We start from the raw sequence: 19,456 nt of genomic DNA on the forward strand, positions 1-19,456 counted from the left end.
CAGAGCACGGACCTCGTGGAGTGTTAGTAGTGTGGCATCTGTGCTTGTAATCATTCTGTGCACATTTACCATTCAGCACATACACTATTAAACAAATTTATAGCTGCTTTTTGTGAGAGTTGTCTGCAGGCTGTGTTACTGCAGTTTGCGAGTATAGTTTCGGATTTGATATCAGCTTTAATGTTTTATGTGCTTTTGTATACATTTTAAAAATACTGATCTGTTAAGATGTTGGAAAAGTGTCAGTAGTGTTCTCGGTCATAATTGTAGCGAAACAATTCCTTTGGCTCTGAAAAAGCTAATTTTATTGGTATAGAGCGTCATTCAGGATGGCACTTAGACTGATTTTTTTTTTGAAATCAAAAGCAAAACAACATTTCTTTTTGGTATGCATGCTTATACTTTGACTTTATTTATCCTTTGTTTATCCCAGACTTAATATCTCCTGGATATTTCAGAATCTGTGACTTTTGAAGTGTCCATCTACACTAAATTAGCAAATGATAATTAAACATCTGGGAACTAGTGCATAAATTGAGAACTATTCTATGGACTCTTCAAGCAACACAGTTGGGTTATGTGCAAAACTCTGCAGTTCTTGTCATACCGGCAGGACTAATTCATCATGGGCATGATATCTCATGGGAAGGAGGGACTACATGGGTGCCTATCTTCATAAAGTCTCATGGCATCAGGTGAAACATGGCTAAAGAAGCCCCTGAGCTACCACAGAATCTGTGCTGTCCCATGGTGGAAATGGTTGGGAGAAATATTAAAAGTAACAAGGACACGGAATGTAATTTGCCTCGACAACTTCAGTGGCCATCACTAAGAGTTACTTGGTAGCAACTGAATGGATTGAGTTGGCTGTGTACTGAAGGACGTAGCTGGCAGCCTGGGACCACAACTGATATTTAATGAAGCAACATGAGCAGTGAACTCGTTCAGCATTATTCCTAGTAAACCATGTGAGCTGCATGCATCTGTTAATGATAGAGGCCACCATTACACAGTCCTTGTGGGGTCAAAGTTGTGCACACGAAGGAGCCTCCTTTGTGGTGGGTGGCACGTCATAAATATTTTATGGAATTGTCTCAGAACAGATATGACAGCTCAAAAGTAGGCATTCATGTGGTCTTGAGGGCATCAGGAGATTCAGGCATGCACCCCATTATGATCTGTAACTTTGTGGTCTATCATATCCCTTGCTCTGCTGTTGAACTAGAGGGTCAGTGAGGAGAGCACAGGACTGACAGCATCACTTCTAAATTAAAATCCATGACAGAGAGCAATGTACTTCAGGAGTGAACTGTTCCTGTACTTTATGCATTGTTCTCAAATTGTGGCTCCATTCAATATTTGATTTCAATCTGAACATTATTCTGCTTTCCCCCTCTTAACTATTTTAAATCCTACATTAATTATTATGATTTTGTTTTTAAAAGAAGCTCTTGGAATGTGATTTTTTGTTTTGGGCAAGTCCTCTAAAATGTGCTTGTTCAGCGTGCTACCTTTTTTTGACATAGTAATTTTTAAGTCAGTGTGGGCATGTGGCCAAGTGGTTAAGGCATTGGACTAGCTACCTGAAGGTCGTGAGTTGGAGCTGCAGCTGAGGGAACATGTTGTGTCCTTGAGCAAGGCATTTAATCACACATTGCTCTGCGACGACACTGGTGCCAAACTGTATGGGTCCTAATGCCCTTCCCTTGGACAACATTGGTGTCGTGGAGAGGGGAGACTTGCAGCATGGGCAACTACTGGTCTTCCATACAACCTTGCCCAGGCCTGTGCCCTGGAGAGTGAAGACTTTCCAGGCGCAGATCCATGGTCTCGCAAGACTTAACAGATGCCTTTACTTAATTTTTAAGTCCGATTCAAGTGATATATGAAAACAGAATGCAAAAGAGCAAAGTACTGAGGTAGGGTCATGGACCATACAAAAATTTGACAGGGGAAGAAGCTGTTTCTAAATCATTGAGTCTGCACCTTCAGGCTCCTGTACTACCTCCCTGATAGTAGTAATGAGAAAGTGGCATATCCTGGATGGTGAAAGTCCTTAAAGATAAATGCTGTCTTCTTTGAGATGCAGCCTTTTTTTGGGACACTGCTTTTCAACAATGCTTCTATGGTGCCTATGATTCATTAATTTTTATTAATAACTTTTCATTAATTATTTCTCCCCTACAATGAGGAGGTGATTGTTAGTGCAACCAAACTAATAATGCATCATCAAAATTTCACTGTCCCATGGATATCAGTGTCGCTCAGTGTGTCATCTTTAAAAGAGATGCTATCTTTAAAAGAGTAACTTTAGTCTGTCTTGCTTGAATGGAAACTAGGCTTCAAATCTACTGAAACGTGTGCTGTGTGCGTCTTAATTCAAGTGTATCACTTTAGTGTGTGTAAGATGAATAAATGTACCTTTGAGTTCCAACTTAGTTTTAGTTTGAACTTGTGTTTTCATGTCTTCCAGCTGATATCATTTCTACGGTAGAATTCAACCACACTGGAGAATTGCTGGCTACAGGGGACAAGGGGGGTCGTGTTGTAATATTTCAGAGAGAGCAAGAGGTAAGCATTGACAAATTGCAAGTCAGTACTCCATTGCCATTTCTGGTGTCTAATTCTTTTGAATAATATTACATTTATTCCCTGAGTGCAGTAGGTGAAACAGTTGATTAAATTCCCCCTCGTAAATTCTGTGTGCTGAAGCTTGCTTCCATGACTTAAAACAGAACAATAAATATTTTGCTTTGGATTGAAAATGTATTTACTCTTTTCTAGCAATATACACGCATAGTGCTGGAGGAACTGAGCAGGCCAGGCAAAGAATAAATAGTCCTTACTATGGAAAAGAGTAAACAGTTGATGTTTTGGGCCGAGACCCTTCCTAGATCCTGATTTTGTGTGTGTGGTTTTGATTTCCAGCATCTGCAGATTGTCTTGTTTGTTTCGCTTTCTGAGCTTAGTTCATTGGCAAGTTAGCAACCTGAATGAGCTAGTTTCTTTCCTGAAAGCAGTGCTCACATTAATTCTCAATGTTTGTTAAAATACATGAATATTTTTCACTTCAGTTTGTTCTCCTCTCTGGGAGATAGATGAAAATTGATTGTGCTGAAGCCCGAAACAATGTCCCCAATTTTTTGATAACGTTAATATCTCGTTTACTGAGTTGAGATCAGATTTGGTATGTGATTCAGAATAGAATTCCAGAGGTTCATTTTACATGTTCCACAGTTAATCATCTAAATGTAACCTCAGAACCTTCTCCAAGAATGTGTAGGTGGCCTGGAGAAATTTTCCTTGCATTTTGCAGAATTTTGAGAGAAATCTGCTGTGTGACTTGACTAAAAAAAAGTAATTGTACATGTTGTATATTATTATTTTGTAATTCAAATATTCTGATTTAAAATTCAAGGTATCAATCATAGATAAAATACATCTGCAAGATATTTTCCATTATGTAATTGGATAAAGGTCTGAATATTTCATGTTTAGAGGTCCCAGTGCAAAATAAATTTTCCATTAAACCAAACAATCTGCTTGGAGTAATAATCAGCAAAGAAACTGGTTTGCATCACTGTTAGAACTTTACAGTTTTTTAATAGATGTTGCCAGCAACAATTTTATCAGATTCAGGAAATGATAAGGTAGCAATTTAATTAAATAAAAACAGGCAAAACAATTGCAAAATGCTTAATTTCCCCAGCACTAAGTTTAATGCATTGGTGGCTGTTGACTTGTTTTTCTTTAGCAATTCCTCCATCCTTCCAGTTCTTGTGAAGGGTTTTCAACCTGAAATGCCTGTTTTTCCTCTTTCGCTGACCAGCTGAGTGTTTTCAGCATTCTGCTTTTTAAGATTTCCATTGCCTGTAGCTTACTGATTCTGTGTAACATTCTTGTTTGTTGGCGACATCATTATTAACTAATTGTTGCCTTCAATTGAATCAGTTGTATTCTTCAACACACCACTTCCTTTTCAGCCACTCATTTTCTCCCCTGAAGATGCAAACTTGAGTTGGTATGGGGCACCTGACCAGTTTTGCTAATCTGGTGTCTCATTTTAGCTGATATTTTTGGCACCTTTTCATTGATTATGAAATATATCCAGATGACCCAACTTTAGCAGCAGCTGAAGAATAGTATTTCCAAGTGTAAGAATGGGATGACTTTTTTCCCCAAAAAGTGTTGAGGCCATTAACTTGTATAACTATTCAGTCGAGATGAATTATCAAAGTTGAGAATATTCTGGTTTGTGTTGCTACTTCCTTCCATCAGATTACTGAGGGGCTTTCCTACAATCCAACCATCTATAGTCTACAGAATTCTAATTGGTCATGGCTCCTACACTTTGGCTCTTGATCTATGGATGGCATGCAAATGTTTTTCACTGTGCCTCAGTACATGTGACAAAAATAAACCAACTAGCACAGATCAAGTTTGATTCCGGATTGCTGGAGCATTGCAGTTACCGCTTTATTAGCTAAAAGGTGGTCTTTGGGCACATGCAGTGTATATTGACTTTGTCTCAATCCCGCCAAGTGCTATTTCTTAACATTTACCCATAATCCATACACTTACATGATCCTATTATTCCCTCTATTTTCTCCCCTCAACCACCTGCACTTGGGGCAATTTACAGTAGCTATTACATTAACAGCTTGAACACCCCCAAAACGTGGGAGCCTCTGGAAGAAATCTTTGTTCACATGGAGAGCCTGCAAACTCCACACAATCAGCACTAGAGGTCATAATTGAAAATTATTAATAATGCTACTTCCCCCTGGCCAAAAATATCCCTTTAATCTCTTCTGTTCACCTTTACAGTTATTGTTTCTTTTCTTTTTAGACAAAAAGCCAGCCTCACCACCAAGGTGAGTATAATGTTTACAGCACTTTCCAGAGTCATGAACCTGAATTTGATTACTTAAAAAGTCTGGAAATAGAAGAAAAGATAAACAAGATTCGGTGGCTGCCTCAACAGAATGCAGCCCACTTCCTCCTCTCCACCAATGGTGAGTGAACTCAGACTCTTCCTTCGATTTTTCTGCCTGGTGGTGTTATCCGAGTGCAGCAACTTAAGGTTGGTTGAGCAGATTCTGAATTCCTGATGTTTCTCCTTTTTTTTTTAAGAAATTGGGTCATTGAAACCATCAAATCATACAATCTACTGAAACACATGGATCATTTAGCACTTATTTACATTGATCCGACACTAATTCCATTTTATTTTTCTCCCTCTCTCATAATTTTGCCCCAGATTCTACACCTTGTGCACACTAAATCTACCGGCCAGCTAACCTACTCACCTGTACACATTTGGGATATGGGGGAAATTGAACAACCCAGAGGTCATGGGACAATGTACAACGCACAGAGCTCTTGTTTATTTATTGAGATACAGTGTGAAGGAGTTCCTTCGGGCCTCTTGAGCCACACCATCCAGCAATCCGCCAATTTAATCCTATCCTAATCATGGAGCAACTTACAATAACAAGTTAACCTACCAACCGGTACATTTTTGGATTGTGGGAGGAAACCCACGCTTTCACGGGGAGAACGTGCAAACTCCTTAAAGGCGGCGCAGGAATTGAACCTGGATCTCCTGTACTGTAAAACGTTGTGCTAACCACTACACTACCATGCCATCCTACTGTCCGCTACACTATACCTGTGTGTACCTGCAGGATGTACCACAAATAGAATGTATTGTGTTAACTTTCCAGCACTTCTTCAGCAACGTTACCAAATCTTCACCATCTCGAAGGCCACAGGATTTTAATGAAAGTGGATATTTCCCTAACATGTCACACACTCTGCTTGAAATGTATAGCTATTTCTTAACTGCTACTGAACCAAAATTCAGGCACTCCCTCTCCTGGACAATTATGAAGGAGTTTTAAATGCTGGCCTTGTCATTACCCCCACCCCTCGTATTTAATGTATGATGTGAGATGTGGGATATATTTTCCTGCTTGTTTTATGGCCTTTGAACCGTCACTTTGTTCAAGTATCCTGTTGCCACAGAACAGGAGTGCATACTGTACGGCTTTCACTCAAAGAATGAATTGGAATCAAAATAGAATGGGAACTGGAGTGATAGGACTCTGGATGGAACAGTTGGTATACAAGTAGATGCAATCTGTAGCGAGACTGAGGAAGGGCAGGCAAATGATAGGGCAAAATTGCAGTCAGTGGGATTAGTTGAAGTGTGAGGCCAAAATCAAAAAGTGTGATGAGTACAGGACGAAGATATTATATTTGAGTACACCCAGCATACGGAATAAGGTAGGCGATATTGTAGCGTAGTTAGAGATTGACAGGTATGATGTTGTGGGCATCTGAGTCGTGGCTGAAAGATAATAGTTTGGAGCTTAACATCCAGTGATACGTATCGTATCACAAGGACAGGCAGATAGGCGGAGGAGGTGGTGTAGCTCCGCTTTAAAAAGATGAAACCAAATCAAGGATAAGAAGACCCTGATAGAAGTTACTTTATAGTGAGCCTCTAAACAGTAGCCAGGATATGGGCTACAAATTACAATGGGAGTTAGCGAAGGCATGTAAAAAGGGGAATGTTGCAATAATCATTGGGGAAAATTCGGTTGGTGCTGGATCCCAAGCAAAGGGATTTGTAGAATACCTACAAGATGGCTCTTTGGAGCAAATTGTGGTTGAGCTCTACTTGGGGAATATCATTTCAGGGCTGGGTGTTATGTAATGACCCAGATTTGATTAGGAAGGAACTCTTGGGAGAATGATCATAATATGAAAGAACTCGCCCTGCAGTTTCAGAAGAAGCTAAAATCAGACGTGACAGTATTACAGTGGAATAAAGGGAATTACAGAGGCATGAGAGGAGCAGGCCAAAGTTGACTGGAAGGAGACACTGGAAAGGATGACAGCAGAACAGCAATGGCTGGTGTTTCTGGAGGAAATTCGTAAGTTGCAGGAAAGGTGCATCCCAAAGATGAAGTATTCTAAAAGGAATATGAGGCAACCATGGCTGACAAGGGCAGTCAAATTCAGAATAAAGGTAAAGAGAAGGCCTATGATTTAGCCAAAATCAATGGGACGTTGGAGGATTGAGAAACTATAAAAAATCAAGAGAAGGCATCTTAAAAAAAAAACCATAGAGAAATGATTAAATATGAAGGAAAGCTAGTCAAGAATGTAAGAGGATACAAAATGTTTTTTTCAGATATATGAAAAGTAAAAGAGATGAGAGTGGATAATAATGCTGGAAGGTAGTAATGGGGGACAAAGAAATGGCAGATGAACTGAACAAGTATTTTGCATCAGTCTTCACTGTGGAAAATGCAAGCAGAATACCAGAAATTCTAGAGTGTCAGTGGGGTGGGGGGGTGGTGTGCAGAAGTGAGTGTAGTTGAAATTACTAAGGAGAAGACATGAGTAGAATACCAGAAATTCTAGAGTGTCAGGGGGCAGAAGTGAGTGTAGTTGGGAACTTGGGGAAAGCTGAAAGGTCTGAAGGTAGATAAGCAACATACACCTCAGGGTTCTGAACGTTTTATCAGAAGAGGCAATAATAATGATCTTTCAAGAATCAATAGATTCTAGAAAGATTCCAGAGGACTGAAAAATTGCAAGTGTCACTCCATTCGCAGAAGGGAATGAGGCAGAAGAAAGAAAATCACAGACCAGTTAGCCTGACTTCAGTGGTCGGAAAGATGTCAGAATCCATTATTAAGGATGAGGTTTCAGGGTACTTGGAGACACATGATAAGACAAGCAAACATCAGCATGGTTCCCTTAAGGAATAATAGGTCAAAGCTGGCATAGTTTTGAAAGGGAAAACTTGCCTGACAAATCTGTTAAAATTTTTTTGAGGAAATAACAAGCAAGGTAGACGAGGGAGAATCAGTGGATGTTGTTTACTTGGATATCAGAGGGCACTTGACAAGCTGCCGCGCATGAGGCTGCTTAACAAGATAAAAGCCCATGGCATTACAGGGAAGGTACTAGCATGGATAGAAGCTTGGATAACTGGCAGAATGCAGAGTCGGAATAAAGGGGATGATTTCAGGTTGGCTGCCGGTAACTAGTGGTGTACTGCAGAGGAGGGTGTTGGGACAGCTTCTTTTCACATTGTATGTCAGTGATCTAGATGAAGGAATTGATGGCTTGATGGCCATGTTTGTGGATGATATGAAGATAGGTGGAGGGCAGGTAGTGTTGAGGAAGCAAGGTGTTTGCAGAAGGATTTAGATTGGGGGAATAGGTAAGGAAATAGCTGATGGAATATAAGGTAAGAAAAGGAATAAAGGTGTGGACTGTTTTGTAAATGGAGAGAAAATTCTAAAATCAGAGGTGCAGATGGACTTGGGAGTCCTCGTGCGGGATTCCCAAAAGGTTAACTTGCAGGTTGAGTCGATGATAAGGAGAGCAAATGCAAGACTTGTATTCATTTCAAGCGGACTGGAATACAGAAGCAAGAATGAAATGCTGAGGCTTTATAAGGCATTGGTTAGAATGTCCTTGGAGCATTGAGTAGTTTTGGGCTCCTTATCTAGGAAAAGATGTGCTAGCATTGGAAAGGTTCCAAAGAAGTTTCAGATGAATGATCCTGCGAATGAAAGGATTAATGTATGAGGAGTGTTTGGCTGTAAGCCTGTACTGGAGTTTAGAAGAATGAGGAGGGATCTCATTGAAACCTACCTAATATTGAAAGGCTTGGGTAGAGTGGATGTGGAGAGGATGTTTTCTATAGTGGACGAGTCAAGGGTCAGAGGGTATAGGCTCAGATTAGAGGGATATCCATTTAAACAGAAATAAGGAGGAACTCCTTTAGCCCAGAGGGTGGCGAATCTGTGGAATTCTTTGCTACATATGACTGTGGAAGCCAAGTTGTATGGCTATATTTAAAGTGGATGATGATTGTTTCTTGTCAGGACGTCAAAGGTTATGGGGAGAAGGCAAGAGAATGGAGTTGCAGGGGATAATAATCAGCCATGATGGAATGGTGGAGCTGACTCGAAGGGCCAAATGATCTAATTCTGCTTCCATCTGATGGTCTTGTTGCTTGCACGCTATTCCTGTGATTGGTGACCAGAATTGAACACAGCACTGCAGTTGAAATGGGATCAATGCTTTATTAAGGTTCAATATGACTTCTCTGCTTGTGTACTCTTTGTATTGACAAAGCTAGTGATTGCTTATGCTCTCTTAATCTGCCTGTCACATATAATAATTTAAACACCCCCTCCCCTGTTCCTCTTTTCCTGCACCCCTTTTACAACAGGAGTCTTTGTTTCTTGGACTGATTTTTATTCCCAGATAGATAGTTCTCAACGTTGCTTCTCATCTGTGACAGGTTTGCTCATTCTATCAGTTTATATCCTGCTGTGGTTATTACTAAGCTCCACATTTCACTAAGCTCCACATTTCACGAAGCTGCCAAGTTTTGTATTATCTGCAAATGTAGAAATGGTCCCTTTTAGTCAATATACTCAGTAACACTGCTGTTATATGGCACCTGATCAAAAGCTCTGGAGGTCCTGTGCACATTTTGAGAATTATTGTTCAACTGTTCCTTGTTCTTTTGTCAAGAAACTCGCCTTGTGCCTAAATTAGAAACACAAGTTGTTGTGTGCTCTGTGTCACTGCCTGACATGGGTCTATAAAAACCACTATCTCAAGTGTTCAAGCTGCAGATGATGCTTGTACTTGTGAGTGATTCACTCAATTCAGATAGTGTCCATTTGATCGGATGTTTCAGCTGATTAGTGGAATAATGCGATGCATGTGATATGGAAAAAGTGTGCTTATCCTATTACGTAGCTCTTACTGTGCATTCTTTGATCCTAACAGATTGTAATGTACTCTGGTTTGCACAGATAAAACCATTAAATTGTGGAAGGTCAGTGAAAGGGATAAGAGGCCAGAAGGTTATAACCTCAAAGATGAAGAAGGTAGAATGAAGGATTTATCAACAGTTACAGTGTTACAGGTGAGCAACTACTTCACATGTTGAGCCTCATTTTGGCAGAATTTAACAAGTGGTTATACTCAAACTTTGTTATGTCTTGATTAAAAGCAGAACTGAACTTTAACATCTTTCCTTAAGAGATTTTGAAACGGTGTTGGAATGGAGATGATCTCATTATCGTGTAAAATGTGTAGCATGATTGTGTTCATGAAGGAATTACCTTTTCCATGAGAAACTACTTATATTGAGCTTTAGTTTCCCTTTGTCAGCGCAGTTTATGCGCTGAGAGCGAGGATCACTATCATACACACCGATAATATTGAGACATGAGTGGGCTAAGTAATATGACTCTGATCAGGTTAAAACCTTTCAAATTGTTATTGAAGAATGTTTTCTAAAATGTGTGGTTGCAGTCATGTATATCATCCTCGTATCCCTCGCGATGTGGTTCTCTGCAGAATCTGAAACCTGTTTGATTTCAATGGATTATAGCCCAAGTAATTAGAAGCAAGGGAATTATTTATAGTGTTTGATGTTTTAAGTAATGCCAGACCCTGGAAGACATAACAAAGCATCCCTCTGTGTATTGAAAACAGATGTCATACTTTTCAGAAGATGGACAAAAAAGGCCATCCAATGAGATGAATCCAGTTGTAGACTCATCTGATTCAGTTTGTCTGAATGAACCCTCAACAAATTGCTTGTGCAGTTTATTCACTTAAGTTGTCAACCTCTAAAATGACAATTATATTTTAATCTGCAGACCTCAAAACAACTGTGGATATCCTAGTCTGGTCTGCTGCAGCTGAGAGACAAACACTGCCACATACTTATGCAGGCGAGGATTGACCTCTTGCCTATTTGCCAGCTGTCTGCAAAACTGCTGCTCATTAAGATTCGTAAACAACATTGCGCCGTAAATGAGTAACTGTTCTTTGTGTGGAGCTGAGTAAACTGCACAAGAATTGTGGGGAGAACAAAAAATACTTCGGCACATGGTGCATTTTAAAGAGCAATAACAAAATCATGTTTGAGGCCAGCTTGCTCTGGGCTTTATTTTAATTGTTCATATTCTATAGCCTGCCTCCAAGCTATTTTTAAGGGTTTTTTGGTGACATGAAACACACTGGAGGTTAAATATTAATACTGTATGAAGTTGTTTAGATGTAATTTTTTTTGCCCTGGAAGAAGCAATTGGATGCGGCTGTGCAGGGAACTAGGAGCCTTGAAATTAAACATGTTGCTGCACATGTCAGTTGTTTCAGAATGAAATTGATATTTTAAACTAATCACACCTGATAAAGTGATATCCTAGTTTTATCCCATTAGGAGCAAGGTATGTTAGAATATTAGTCCAAGAATTTTTGTTTTTTGTTTATTAATGTGTTTACAAATCTAATCTAGATTTTCTTGGTTCAAAGTAAATTTATTATCAAAGTACATGTATATCACCATTTACAACCCTGAGATTCGTTTTCTTGTGGGCATTCACAGTAAATCCAAGAATCATTATAGAATCAAAGAAAGACTGTACCCAATGACAGACAAGCAACCAGTGTGCAAATATGAAAGAAATAAGCAATAAATATTGAGAACATGAGATTAAGAGTCTTTGAAAGTAAGTCCATAGTTAGTAGGAACTATTGAGTGATGGGGCAAGTAGAGTTGAATGATTTTATCCCCTCTGGTCCCAGAGCATGATGGCTAAGGAGTAATAACTTCCTGAACCTGGCGGCGTGAGTCCTGAGGCTTCTGTACCACCTAACCGTTGGCAGCAGCAAGAAGGGAGCATAACCTGGGGCGTGGGGTCACTGATGACGAATGTTCCTTTCCTGTGGCAGTGCTCCAAGTAGATGTGCTCAATGGTGGGCAGAGCTTTACCCCTGATGGAATGAGCCGTATCCACTTCTTTTTGTAGTATTTTCAGTTAAGGGCATTGGTGTTTCCATACCAGGCTGTGATGCTCTTCACAACATACCCACAGAAGTTTGTCAAAAAGTTGGATGTCATGCCAAATCTTTGCAAACTCCCAAGGAAGTAGAGGTGCTGCCATGCTTTCTTTGTAATTGCACTTGGGTGCTGGGCCCAGAACTGATCCTCTCAAACGATGACACCAAGGAACTTAAGGTTGCTTTTCCCTCTCCATCTCTGATTCCCTCAATGAGGACTGTCTCATGAACCTGATGTTTCCTCTTCCTGAAGTCAATAATCAGCTCCTTGGTCTTGATGACATTGAGTTGTTGTGGCACCACTCAGTCAGATTTTCAATCTTGCTCCTATATGCTGATTTGTCACCACCTTTGATTTCACCAGTGACAGAGGTGTTGTCATCAAGCCTAAATATAAGAAAGAATAGACAGTAATTAATTCAGAAAATTAAGTACCTTGAAATTCAGTAAGATTAGATTTTTTAGGCACAGATTGGGGTAAATATTTGGAAATTGAATTTGTGCTTAATTTCATTGTTCACATAAATCATGTGTGATGAAAAGGCCATTTCCAGATTGTGTTTGTCAATGTAAAGCTAAATAAGACACAATATTATGGCAGGTTACGGTTTTGAGAGCAATTCCTTATTAGAAAGCTGTTTTTAATTATATTGATCCTGTTGACTATTTGCCTTTATTTCATAGTTTAATCATTCAGCTCTTTCTGCGATCTTTTGACCCAGCCGGTCTTGTTGAGGAATCATAGCTAGGCATCTGATAATGTGCTAAGGAATGATGAAATGTAAAATGTTTGTCAGCCATGAATATACAGAGCAGAAATTTATCCTTGCATGTGTTGAACAATTAGTTTGTCTCAGTGAACTATCACTTCAAAAGTTTACTTCCTTTGAATTAATTCAACTCTTCCTACCTTGGGTTGTATTTGCATAAATGCAAACATTTATAAACATTGCCTCGGTTTTTAACTGATGTATTTGTGATTGTGGAAGTATTAAATGTCAGCTCTTGAGTTGATGTAGTCCAGATCTCCAGAATAGTATTATTTATTAGTATTTTAGCATTGTATGATGTTATATACCAATCATGTTCTTTGTGAGATGCATGTAACATTTAACTTTGTGGGTACCTAGTGCCTCCACATGAAGGTTGAGCTTTTTATTCATTTAAATTTAATATTTCATGAGAAATAAAGCCTGTAATCCTCCACATTAGTTTGTCTCTTCACTAAGGCACATTATATGTGTTGTTATAGTGGTGGATTTGGGTATCTATCTACTACTTATTCTGTTAGACTGCTGTAAGGCAGGGGTCCCCAACCTTTTTTGCATTGCGGACCAGTTTAATATTGACAATATTCTTGTGGACTGGCTGACTGGGGGGGGCGGGGTAGGGTTGCCAACGGACAAGAGTAGCAGTCAAATGTGTTGTTTACATAGAAAGACTACAATGACCATAAGCCTTGTGCGTGCACCAGTGCGCATGCGCGTCGTGACCTGCCGATTTCCCCCCATCAGCAAATCCTTTTTGACAATTCTGTTCGTGGGGGTGGGTGTTAATCACTACTGGAGTATAGGCGATAAGTGGGTAATACACTCAATTTTGTTTCTAAAAGGGTTTATCTATCGAATTTAATATTAAACACACAGTGCATATTTTCCTCGCATGAATATAGTGATAGTCAATTATCAGGGGAGCTTGAAATAAGTGTTGAACAAACTTCCAGTAGCAGTGGCAGGTTTGATATTATCATTTAAAGAAAAATTGGATAGGTATATGGACAGGAAAGGAATGGAGGGTTATGGGCTAAGTGCAGGTCGGCGGGACTAGGTGAGAGTAGCGTTTGGCATGGACTAGAAGGGCCAAGATGGCCTGTTTCCGTTCTGTAGTTGTTATACGGTCACTTATAAGTCAATAGCATCATGACATTTTAAGTAATATTTGGATATTAAACACACAGCACATATTTTCCTCGTATGAATATATAAAATCATTGCAACATACTAATATCGCTGAAACAGTGGAAGCCCTGGGCTTGTTTCCCTGCAACAACACTGTCCTATTGAGGGATGATGGGAGACATCGATACTCGAAGGGGGTTCCTTATCTCCAGTCTATTCCGCAGTTTAGGTTTTGTTGCATTCATTGCAGAAAACTCCGCTTCGCAGAAAAATGTTGGAAATGAAAGCAACGTTTTCAGTGCTTTCGTGGCTATCTCAGGATATTTAGCCTTGACTTTGATCCAAAATGCCGACAGAGATGTTATGTCAAACATACTTTTCAGCCCGTCGTCATTTGCAAGCTCGAGGAGTTGATCTCCTTCCCACCCTGACATGGATGACGCATGGGTGATGACCTCGCATGCGAGTGGCCATGACGAGGAATGAGGAAAGCTGCAGCTGACTCATATCGCCAAATCATATCGCTTCCTCACGGCCCGGTAGCGCATACTGTGCGGCCTGGTAGCTCATGCTCTGCGGCCCGGTGATTGGGGACCACTGCTGTAAGGAACAAGAGGTTGAATGAGTTGGTGCTAATTCTATCTGCTAAGTAAAGTAGAGTTGGTAGCAGCATATTTCTGGGGCTGTTGCAGGATGACTCTATCATATTTAAAGACTTTACCGTGGATTTAATTTGCGAAAGTGAATAGACATACTTTATTGATCCCGAGGGAAATTGACAGCTGCACCAATCAAGAGTAGAGCATAAATATAGCAATACAAAAACCACAAACAATCAAACAACAATATGCAAACGATGCCAGATGGAAATAAGTCCAGGATCAGCTTATTTCTTTGTAATACTGAATAGCAGAAGATGACCTGTTTTTGACTGCTTAAGTCACAAATCGATCCTATCATAAGAATAAAGCCAGTAGGTATGCTTCAGAGATTTTCTCAAATAATGTTACTTCTGTAACAATGAAATACAGAGCAGCAACCTTTGCAACAGTTTTCCCTCTGTAACTGGTTAATGGTTGGGTATTTCAGTTGTTCATTCTTGCCTTTCACAGCTGCTGCCTGTTCTCTGCAGCACTGTGGAGGTCACTCTCGTAGTACAGCTCCCTAGTGAACTGATTTCCTCTGGGTGTATCTACTGAGTGCAGTGTCTTCCCATTTTTTAGATGTAATGTTGAATTTCTTCAGGTTGTTCCTGATGCTACCTTTGAGGCATTCCTTTTGGCCACCAGGGGCTCGCTAACTGACCTTCAACTGGGAATGAAAGATCTGCTTGTGGAGGCACGAGTTTAGCATCTGGATGACGTGACATCAGAGTTGGTTTTACTTTATGGTGGAGATGCTATTCACGTTGGCTTCTTCCAGTATGCTGGTGTTAGTTCACCTGTCTTTTCAGATGATCCTGAATCTGTCTTAATATTCTTTGGTATTGTTCCAGGGCTTTCAGGTGTCTACTGTAGGTGGTCTGTGATGCAGCTCTAAACAGCAATGTAGGAAGGATGACTACTCCATAGAGCAAGTGTCAAAGACTCCCTTCCTTAAGCTTGCATGGGTTCCACGAGGACTACTCAGTTTGTGGTTGATCAGAGTAGATGTTAGATTTTGATTAGAGAATGCTGCCAAGGTAGGGGAAGTGGTTTGCATTTTCAAGGGTGATATTGTCAACTTTTATGGAGGTCTGGATAAATGTTTGGATGGCTGATACAGGACCACTCATTTTTATATTCAAAACAAGACCCAGGGCCCTTTATGCCTTGGCAAAGGCATTCAAGATACATTTGAAAGATCGTCTTTAGAGTGTGCTGTGATGGTGTTGGCATCTGCATACTGAAGCTCCTTGATATTGGTGGTGCTGACCTTGTTCTCAGTCTTGAACCGGTTGAGATTTGAAAAGGCTGTTGTCCATTCAATACACAGTTGTGATTCCCTGTGGCAGATCTTGGCCAGTCAGGTGAAGGACAGCAGCAATAAAGGTGGCGAATGATACAGCCCTCTTTGACTCCTGTCCAGACAGTGAAGGGTTCTGATTCAGTGCCACTGTTGCTGAGTGCTTAGGCTGACGTGCCATTATGCAGTAGCCTCAGTATTCATCAGTACTGTGGCTTTGTTGCTTTTCATGCTCCTGATGGCATCATGGACCTCTCTTATTCTGGGAGGTTCCCCCATATCTTCCCTCACAGATTTCTTGAGGGTTTGGTTGGTTACCTCTGGTTCAGCAGTGCTGTCGTGGTTAAGAACTCTCTCCGTCAATTTTTGATATCCTTACGATCCTTTAGCGAGTTCTTCACATTCTTTAATTTCAGGGACTTAACCTGCAGTAACTTGCACCGTAGATTGTTTTGGTGGCACTGAAGAAGTCTCTAGTATCGCCAGAGTGCGAATTTCTGGATTTCCGGGGCTTTCTCAGGGCTCCCTTACCCTGCGCTCTACATTTGCTGTGGGAGTAAGTTTCTCTTTTGGCCCTGCTGCTAATGTGGTTCTGCCAGGCACAAAAGGCTTTCATTTTCTTGGAGATAAGTTGTTCTATCTCCATGTTATTGTCATCAAACCAATCCTGAAGTTTTCTGGACTTGCACCCAAGGATGTTTTTGCAGGTAGAGAGAATGGTTGATTTGAGCAGACCTTTCTTTGATATCCTCCAGATATTCTTGTTGGAGGTTTTACTCAAATGAGGCCTGAATGTGCTGCTGGGTGGCAGTGTCAAATAAGCTTTCAAGATTTAGTCTAGGCCCAGTCTGCTTTTTATGAATCCTCCTCTTTTTCAGGAGTCTTGACATGGTGGAGCGGATGAGTGATTATCTGAACAGCAATTATCTGTGCCAATCGTTGGCAGGGCAGACGGGTTTCAGAAAAAGCAACTAGGTCACTCTGACATCTCCTCAGTTCATCGGTAATGATCAGTTTCCTCTCTGGTTGATCACTGGTTACATTATCTCCCAGAGTGCGTACATTCCAGGCTCCAAAGGCAATGTTCCTTTTGTCTTTGACCTCCTATGGTGATCCTTCTGGGTGTGTGAATCCAATCAAGAGGTTTCAAAGCAGGCTGTTTTTTTTTTTTTTAGGCACCTTTTTTCAGCCTCTTCTCTGAGTGGGGTGAACAGAATGGATCCTAAATAGGGCTGCTCAGTTGTGGGTGCTCTTCCTGCCTCAGCCCAAGAGCCCAGCGACTGACAGCCACCATCCAATGTGCCAGCTGGTCACAGACTTCACAATCCAGCCCCCTTCCCCACTTGCTGATCGCCATGGGACTGCAGTAAATCCAGATGTTACGATGGATTGCCTTAATGGAAAAACACCTGTACATGACTTTGTTTAACGAGGGGAGACTGATACACACGCTGCCACCACATGGTCCTTGGCAGATGGGTGGGGGTTGTGGTGGGGGGGTCAAGGTCAATAGTATGCAGTGCAAGGTGACTGGTGACCATTGCATTCACCATTGCAGTCTGTCTTCTCCACTGGCGTTGTGAAGTGTCCTCATCTTCGGCCAGCTCCACCAATGAGGTCTTGGTTGGATCACTCTTTGTCTGGAACCTCTCACCCTTGACCTTACTGCCATGAGTGACCCTGCCAGAAGCTAAACTCCTCCAGAAGTCATCATTCTTGGGATTTCAGGAACTCACAAGCCTCTCCACCGTGATAAAGTGACAACCCTTGGAGAAGGATCTGTTTTTACTTGGACAACAGTCAGTAGAACTGAGGCAAAAGTAGTGAGTAATGGACATCATCTGGATTACAAAGGGGGAGGTCTTTGCTGTTTTGAGGATAAATCCCAAGGGCCTGATAAGGTGTCGCCTCAGACCTTGTGAGAGGCTATTGCAGAAGTTGCATTGGCTCTGGCAGATGTACTTAAGCTATCCTTCCATTTTCTGGCACCTCCCCCATTGCTAAGAATATTTTGTGTTGTCCCATTGTTTCAGAAAGGCTCTAAGAATCAGCCTGGAAATTATAGTCCAGTGAGTCTGATATCAGTCGTGGGTAAATTATTCAGAAGGTATTCGAAGTGACATTAAGTATTTGGATCCACAGGGCCTGATTATGAATAGTCATTATGGTTTTGTGCAGCTCATGTCTAATAGAACCTAGAACAGTACAGCACAGAAGCTGGCACCTTGGCCCATAATGTTGTGCTGAAACAATTAAATTAGTAATCAAAAGGCCATCTAAACTAATCCCTTCTGCCTACACAATGTCCATATTCTTCTGCTTTCCTCTCATCCATGTGCCTATCTAAGCATCTCTGAAAAGTCCCTAATGTATCTATCTCGACCACCCCAGGCAACGTATTTCAGACACCCACCACTCTGTTTTCAAAAAGAAAGAAAAATACCTTCAAATCCCCTTTGAATTTGCCCCCTTTCACTTTAAATGCCTGTCATCTGGTATTAGAAATTTCTGCCCTGAGAAGATGCTGTTACTTTGTTAATGCCTCTCATGATTTATAAACCTCTATCAGATCTCCTCTCAGCCTTCACTGCTCCAGGAAAAAAAAACAAGTTTGTCCAACCTCTTGTTATAGCACATGCCATCTAATCTAGCCAGAAAACTGATAAACATCTTCTGCACCCTCTCCAAAACCTCAACATCCTTTCTCTAATGGGGTGACCAGAACTGTGTGCAATACTCCATATGCAGCTTAACTAGAGTTTTATAAAGCTGTAGCATAACTTCCTGACTTTGACCTTAACAGTATATTGTCTCTTCACATTTGACCTACCAACGTGCAGCATTTCAAATTCAGCTGGGTTAATCTCCATCTGCCATTTCTGCAACTGTATCTGCAACTGATCTATATCCCACTGGATTCCTTGCAAGTCTTCTACGCTTTGCACAACACCATCAATCTTCATATCATTTGCAGACTTACTACCCTTTGTCTTGAGCCCATCACCCCTACTGGGGCAAAGGCTGTGGACAACAGCTCACCAAAGTTCTCCATCCTGAGCCGAAGGTTAATCGACCCTGTGACTTCCACTTTCAACACACAACTTTGTGTGTCTTCCAGGCAAAGATCATTCCCCTCCCAGGAATGAGATATTTGGAACTTCCATTGCAGTTTCTGCTATTCTGGGTTATTTGGGATGGGGTTGCTAGCCCCATGGCCAATTCTCTTGCTTTCGCAGCCAGGCTTGGGTCTGTTCGATGGCGGAGGTTTACTAACCCACCCATGTACATTTTCATACAGGTTGTCCAGATAATTACAAACAACAGATGTTCCAGTACAGATTCCTGTGGAACATCACTAATCACAGATCTCCTGCTAGCTCTCTTTGATCACCACCCTCTGTCTGCTTATGGGCAAGCTAGTTCTGAATCCAAACTGCCAATTCATCATGGATCCCATGCAATCTAATCATCTGGATCAGCCTCCCATGAGGGACCTGGTCAGACACCTTACTCAAATCCGTACAGACAACATCCAAAGCACTGTTTTTATCAATCACTAATGTCGCCTCTTCAAAAACTCAATCGTTAGCAAAACAAGACTTGCCCTGCACATGCTGGCTCTCTCTAATTAGGCCTCAGATTTTCATAAGTTCATAAATCCTATCCCTAAGGATTCTCTCCTGTAACTTCCCTACCACTGATGTGAAACTCACTTG

The 19,456-nt window shown here is 41.0% G+C and overlaps 1 protein-coding gene across 3 annotated transcripts in view; it reads left to right on the forward strand.

The window, feature by feature from the left end:
* Positions 1 to 19,456, forward strand: part of LOC140196674 (serine/threonine-protein phosphatase 2A 55 kDa regulatory subunit B gamma isoform) — a 300,816-nt gene that overhangs the window by 173,369 nt on the left and 107,991 nt on the right. For 2 of the 3 annotated variants that reach the window (XM_072256278.1, XM_072256279.1), the window contains exons 3-5: positions 2,474 to 2,571; positions 4,850 to 5,015; positions 9,858 to 9,970. In XM_072256278.1, coding sequence (XP_072112379.1) covers positions 2,474 to 2,571; positions 4,850 to 5,015; positions 9,858 to 9,970 — 377 coding nt within the window. The remainder of the gene's footprint in view (positions 1 to 2,473; positions 2,572 to 4,849; positions 5,016 to 9,857; positions 9,971 to 19,456) is intronic. The other variant, XM_072256280.1, reaches the window with a different exon arrangement.

This window comes from Mobula birostris, chromosome 4 (assembly GCF_030028105.1).
Source record: "Mobula birostris isolate sMobBir1 chromosome 4, sMobBir1.hap1, whole genome shotgun sequence".
NCBI lineage: Eukaryota > Metazoa > Chordata > Chondrichthyes > Myliobatiformes > Myliobatidae > Mobula > Mobula birostris.